Source organism: Colius striatus, unplaced genomic scaffold, assembly GCF_028858725.1.
Source record: "Colius striatus isolate bColStr4 unplaced genomic scaffold, bColStr4.1.hap1 scaffold_40, whole genome shotgun sequence".
In the NCBI taxonomy this organism is placed as follows: domain Eukaryota; kingdom Metazoa; phylum Chordata; class Aves; order Coliiformes; family Coliidae; genus Colius; species Colius striatus.
Genome location: NW_026908523.1, coordinates 941,598 through 947,989, shown reverse-complemented (window position 1 = coordinate 947,989; position 6,392 = coordinate 941,598). Strand labels below are relative to the sequence as shown.

At 60.8% G+C, this 6,392-nt stretch overlaps 1 protein-coding gene across 1 annotated transcript; it reads left to right on the top strand.

Annotated features, from left to right (window-relative positions):
- Nucleotides 1–3,478: 3,478 nt before the first annotated feature.
- On the top strand, nucleotides 3,479–6,219 carry LOC133629338 (acrosin-like). Its single transcript, XM_062019995.1, has 6 exons — nucleotides 3,479–3,552; nucleotides 4,084–4,284; nucleotides 4,474–4,742; nucleotides 5,248–5,393; nucleotides 5,648–5,788; nucleotides 6,142–6,219. Exons 1-6 carry the CDS (start codon nucleotides 3,479–3,481, stop codon nucleotides 6,217–6,219), a joined length of 909 nt encoding a protein of 302 aa, XP_061875979.1.
- Nucleotides 6,220–6,392: the final 173 nt, after the last annotated feature.

Genomic DNA, 6,392 nt, shown 5'->3' with positions numbered 1-6,392 from the left:
GGCTCCTCTCTGTCCAGCACCTCCAGCAGGCACAGAGCCATTTGATAAGTCACTGTACTCGAGATCTTGCGCATCTCTCTGGAGAGAAGGGGCAGGAAGACACCAGTAACCATGAGCAGGGTGGGCAAATCGCTCCCAGGACTGACTCCCCAGGGCTGATCTTTTTTAATCCGGGGATTACGGGGAGTCCTCCATCTGCAGGGGGGAAAAGGGGGGAGAGCAGGGAGAGGGGGGCTCTCACCTGGCCAGTGACCCTATGGCATGCTGCCGGGACTCAGCACGGAGAAGAAATTCCCAGCCACACTTCTGCTGAAATTTCAACACCATGTCCTCATGGCCCAGGCGGCACAGCAGCTCTTGCACAGTGTGCAGCACAAACCTGTGTGCAGAGCAAAGCCCAGGTCATGCTGGGAGCCCTGGACACAGCTCCAGGGCCGCGGCAGGGATGGCAGGACTGGCGTGGGGCACCTGCTGGGGCTGAGGGGATTGCGGTCTTCCTGCTGGCATCCCTGCCAGAAGGCATCAACCTCCTTGGGCAGCTCCTCTGTGCAGGAGAAAATCTGGAAGACCAGAACCAGGAAGGTGGCAGGAAAATACAGCGACAAGGTTGGTGGGCACTCGGGCATGTGCAGGATCTCGTGCAGCACTCTGGTTGCCTGCAGGAAACACCCCGAGACAGAGCTCAGTGCTGAGATGTCCCCGTGGCAGGGCCTGAGCCTGGGGGTGAGCTGAGGAGCGGGACAGAAACTCACAGCCAGGGCACAGATGTGGATGCTGTCCCCGTTGGACGTGGATGTTGTGTGCAGGGGCCAGTCCCGCAGCACGCAGAGCAGCTCCCACAGCACCTTATCTGATCTTTGGCTGGTGGAGATCATCTGCTTCCAGATGGCTGCAGCAGCTCTGCAGGCACAGAGATCAGAGTCAGAAGGGGCTTGGCCACAGCACCATGTCCTGGGCAGCCGTGGGGGCTGGGGCTGGCTGCTAGCCCTGCCTCTGCCCGCTGCCCCCAGCGAGGGGCAGAGAGGGAGCAGGGCAGGGGGCCAATGCAGGGGTCAGAGGGTCCTGAAAAGCCCTGTCTGCCTGGCAGCTCCACGGGCCGGGCTCTACAGCTGCTGAGTCCGGGACTGTCAGGGCCCCGTTACCTGTCACACGACGGGACACAGCGCAGGAGGGTCACCACCATATCATGGGGGTCATCCAAGATCATCTTCAGAGGACACTTGTCCACTTGCTCAGCAGACACGTGGCTGGGCCTCTCCTCTCCTGTCAGGTCCCTGCCTGGAAGGGGCAAAGAGCGAGCTGAGGCAGAGCTGAGGGGAACACAGCCGAGCCCTGCGCTCCCCGGGCAGGGCCAGCCCCGGCACAGGGCTACCCAGAGACGGCTGCAGTCTAGGGGTGTCCAGGGAATGGAGCCCGGCCCTGGGGAACAGCCCCAGCCCCTCTCTCCCTGGGGATGCCCAGCGGGGCTGGGACAGGGCACAGGCGGCTCCAGCAGCTGGATCTCCTGCAGCTCATCGGGCTGCCCTGCTGCAGCAGCCCCAGAGGCTTTCTCCTGCTCTTGCTCCTCTCCCTGCCAGGCCAGCCTGGGCACGCTGGGGCGTCTCTCCTCCATCCTGCTGAGGCCTGGCCTCAAGGGCTGGGGAGACACTGCGCAAAGCACGGCGGCCACGGGTCCGGAACAACGAGGGGTCTGCACAGGGCTCCTGGCAGCCGCGCTCTGTCCCGTCCTGTCCCGGCGCCTCCTCCGGGCGCTGTGGGGTGGCCACGGCAGCGCCAGCGCTACATCATGCCCGGGAGCCAAGGGCTCTGTGACATCATTGTGACGTGATGCCACGGTCCCTGGGGCCCCGCTTCCCCCTCACACCGGGCCCAGCCCCGAAGCAGCTCCCTGGGCCGGTGCCTCGGAGCCCTCCATGGCCCAGCAACAGCTCCCAGGCAGCAGAGGAACGGCGCGTCACGGCTGGGGGAGGCTTTGGGGGCAGCTCCAGGGACAGGTTTCTCAGGCATCCCCACGCTTTGGGCATCTCCAAGTGCCGTCTCACAATCCAGGCCTATGCCACAAGCAGTCTTTTCAGTTGTGTCAGAAAAATCCTCTGGTGTTTCCCAAACTAATGTCCAGGCAAATGTGAAGAGGAACTTCAAAAAGATGACAGCGAGAACTCAGGAACTTCCTCCCCTTCTCTTGGAGAAGAAGAGGGGCTTTCACAGCTCTGCAGCAGCCTCAAGTGAAAACAGGCCTCTGCCACTGAGAAACCAGCCATATGGCAGTTCTGATGGTGCCTTTCATCAGTCACTCCAGTCACAAAGCTCTACAGTGCCTTTGCTTCACAGAGCTGATGCTGCCTTTCTTGTTCCTCAGCGAGCTGGTTGACTTCTATCAGTACGTTTCTCTAGTCCCTTGTTTGCATCTCTCGCTCTCCAGTATCTCCTTTTCCTGTCAGAGGTCAGGGGACTCCTTCTCCCCTCAGATGTTCTCCATCACCCTTGTGATGAGAGAGCCAGGGAAACTGTCACATCTCTCAGGGAAGTCCTAGGTCCCAGGCTTGCAAATTCTGCCAGCAAGTGAGAGGGGCTCAGTAACCATGCAATGACTGGCTTATTTACCAGAAAAGGAAGGCTCAGCTTTTCATCAAGGGAAGGAGCAATGGAGGCTGCTTTGGGATGAGCCTAGTGGGATGTCCCCTGGTGCTTACTGACGCTGTGAGTCAGTGAGCATGTAAATACAGGGGCTGTGTCAGCTGCCTGAGTTCCCACTGCAATCCAAAAAGACCAGAGTCCAAGTCACCCAACATAGCTGTTGGCTAGTCAAGTGACATCAGTCTGTAGCCACCACTGACTGAACTTACTGGAGCTCTGGGGCGGTGAAGCCGCTGAACACTGCACACGACAACTACTCAGCTACCCAGTAACCCTTACAAGTCCCTGAGAACAGGACCCCCTCCTGTGCCTCGTCCTCATCCCACCGCAGTTAAGGTGAAACAACTTTGCTGAGGCTCTCTGCTGACCAAATGCTGGATCCTGAGAGGACAGGAGGTGGTACCGAGAGCCAGGGAAAGCCAAGTGGCATTTCCCTCCTGCAGGCAGTACACACACAGGCCTTTGGCCCTTGTGCGCAGCCAAACAGCACCCTGGAGATTTGGGGTTGCGGCTACAACCCAGATCTCGGCTCCCTGACAAGTCATGCTGCTCCCAAACCAATTTTGACCAAGAGCAAAGAGGAGGAAAAGGGGCTTTTTGAGCGTGGTGTGACCTCAGGTGTCCACCCCTGCTTCTGCCTCCCCCCAGCTCGGGCCCCTCGTGGTGCCCCACACAGAATCCCCCTGGAAGCAGCAGCTCTGTGACATCAGCGCCCCGGCCGAGGCTTTCCAGGCACTATCAGCACTACGGCATCAGACACAGCGCTGGGGGTGACGTGCCCTTGGCTCTTGGAGCTGCCACGTGCCCTTGGCTCTTGGAGCTGCCACGTGCTGTCAGCGTGATGAAAGTTCTGATTGTCCTGGTCCTGCTGGGCCTGTGCTGCTGGCCTGTGAGTGCCTCAGTGCAAAGCTGTGGGTAAGTGGCTCTGGGAGGGAGCTTGGGCAGAAAAGAGGAGGCTGAGGGGGCATCTTCTTAATAGTTACAAACATCTAAAGGGTGGGCGTCAGGAGGTTGGGGCAGCAGTTTTTTCTGTGAGGTGAGGGAGCCCTGGCCCAGGCTGCCCAGGGAGGGTGTGGAGGCTCCTTCCTTGGAGGGCTTCAAGATCCTCCTGTGTGACCTGATCAAGGTGGGAGCTGCTTCTGCAGGGGGGTTGGACCGGATGATCTCTAAAGGTCCCTTCCAACCCCCACCATTCTGTGACTGTGTGATTCGATGAGATGATGGGCTTCACTGGTTCCCCATGGCCCTGCCACAGCTTCCCAAAGCCCAGGAGCTGGGAGCTGGGCTGCTGGCACCACTCGTCTGCGGGGCAAAGGCAGAAGCCGGGGTGCAGGGTTCCCCGGCCCCGCTGTCCGTGCGCTGCCCGGTGGGGAGGGCAGACGGCTGCCCTGCAGCCCCAGCAGCAGCCAGCCCTCCAGCAGGACACTCGTGACTTTCTGGTGACAGGAGAAGCTGCGGGACCCGGCCCTTGGCTGAGCACCACGGGGTGTTGCGCGTCGTGGGCGGCAGCGATGCCTCCCCGGGAGCCTGGCCCTGGATCGTCAGCATCCAGCTTCCCGGGGCAGCGGGCAGCGGGCACATCTGCGGAGGCTCCCTCATCCATCCCCGGTGGGTCCTGACCGCAGGACACTGCTTTGACAAGTACAGGTGAGTAGGAGCAGGGCAGGGCCGTGCCCCCAGCACTGGCAGAGTTCCCGTCCCGTGCTCGGCACGGGCTGGGCTGGTGCCGTTCCTGCAGCCCGGGGCTCGCGGGGCACCTGGCCTCTCCCTCGGCGAGCTGGAGGCAGGGAACTGCAGGGCTCCCTCTGAGCCCTCTGCTCCCCATCTGCCCCCCAGGAACGTCCTGACGTGGCGCATGGTGTTCGGGGCCACCCGGCTGTCTGAGCTGGGCTCCGAGGCCCAAGTGCGCAAGAGCAAGCGGCTGCTGATCCACGAGAGCTACCGCAGCGGCGCCTTCGAGAACGACATCGCCCTGCTGGAGCTGGATGAGCCCGTGCAGTGCAGCGACTACGTGCAGCTGGCCTGTGTGACTCACTTCTCCGACGTGGTGGTGTCGCAGCTCACAGACTGCCGCGTCGCTGGCTGGGGCTACACCGCGGAAGGCTGTGAGTGCCCCCGGGAAAGCGCCTGTGTGCCTGGGGCGAGCCTGGGGAGACGGCTCGGGCTGCCCGAGGGCCGGGCTCAGGCTGCAGGCAGGGGCCTGAGCTACCTCAGGCTGCCGCGATGCTGAGGGGACTTTCCCGTCAGGAAAGGCTGCAGGACCCGGGATGGTTTTTTGCTCTTTAGATGAGGGATCCCTGGCCCTGGCTGCCCAGGGAGGGCGTGGAGGCTCCTTCCTTGGAGGTCTTGCAAACCCTCCTGGACACGTTCCCGTGTGACCTGATCTAGAGGAATCTGCTTGAGCAGAGGGGTCAGACTAGATGATGTTTAGAGGTCCCTTCCAACCCCAGCATCTGGGATTCTATGATTCTGAGCCATGGCCTAAAATCAGACAAGGGTCGAGTGCCTCTTTGGGGGTGCAAAGCCAAGGCTCAGGGAAGGGCTCTGCCCAGACAGGGGAGGGGAAGTGGCCCAGAGCTGCTGGGGGCTAATTCTTTGCCATGCTCACAGCTGCAGAAACATCCGACGTGCTGCAGGAGGCCAAGGTCCGCCTCATCAATGTCAAGCTCTGCAACAGCAGCGAGTGGTACGGAGGGGCCGTGCGCAGCTACAACCTGTGTGCTGGCTACCCGCGGGGCGGCATCGACACCTGCCAGGTAGGAGCAGCCACGGGCCAGCCCTGGCAGCACCCGCAGCCCTGGCCCACGTGGGGCTGCTGGGGCTCCCCAACACTCCCCTCACCCTGCTGGGGCTCCCCAACACCCCCCTCACCCTGCTGGGGCTTCCCAGCATAACCCTCACCCTGCTGGGGCTCCCCAACACCCCCCTCACCCTGCTGGGGCTTCCCAGCATCACCCTCACACTGCTGGGGCTCCCCAACACCCCCCTCACCCTCTGTCCTGTGCTGCAGGGTGACAGCGGGGGCCCGCTCGTCTGCAGAGCTCCACATGCCAACTTCTTCTGGCTCGTGGGCCTGACCAGCTGGGGGAAAGGCTGTGCCAGACCAAAGCAGCCTGGGGTCTACACCTCCACCCAGCACTTCTTCAACTGGGTCCAGTCACGGATTCGCTCAGGAGGAAGTGCTGCGACACTCGCCCGGCCAAAGAGGCCATCACAAGGCTCAGCCCTGGCAACAGCAGCAGGGACTGAGTCCTGCTCATTCCCACTCCAGAAGCTGCTGGATTTCGTTAATTGGATCCAGCAGCTCCTGCAGTCTCTGCAGGGAAAAGTGGCTTAAGCAGCAGGACTCTGAGCACGGCTGGGTCCTGCCCCTCGCCTTCCCTGGAGGTTCTCAGCAGTAGTGCTTAGGCAGTAGTCAGTAGAAGCTGTAGCTGTAGCAGTGTCTTTGGACACAGTGTTGTTGGACTTTGTAAGATTGTATGAGTTTCCTGTTGTGTTTGACAGTTCCTTGGCCTCTGCACCGGTGCTGCAGAAGTGCAGCAATACCTGTGCACTGGAACCTTTGAAGTGGAGAGTTACTGACACAGTGTTCATCAAAAGAAAAAGCAAAAGGCCCTGTAAGAAGTGACGGTCAAAATTGTTCGTGTTGAACAAATCGAGTAGGATTCAATTCTATTATGCATATTGTTGTAAGCAGTAACTGCGTTTGTGCAAGTTTGATTATGCTTGGTAAAACCTTGTAATAGTAGTTAAGC

What these genes read in the sequence shown, in the direction of transcription:
- LOC133629338 (XM_062019995.1), top strand. Translation starts at nt 3,479, where the DNA reads ATGAAAGTTCTGATTGTCCTGGTCCTGCTGGGCCTGTGCTGCTGGCCT. An exon ending in GCGGCATCGACACCTGCCAG is followed by an intron (nt 5,394 to 5,647) that starts GTAGGAGCAGCC and finishes CCTGTGCTGCAG; the next exon opens with GGTGACAGCGGGGGCCCGCT. An exon ending in CCCAGCACTTCTTCAACTGG is followed by an intron (nt 5,789 to 6,141) that starts GTCCAGTCACGG and finishes TGTGTTTGACAG; the next exon opens with TTCCTTGGCCTCTGCACCGG.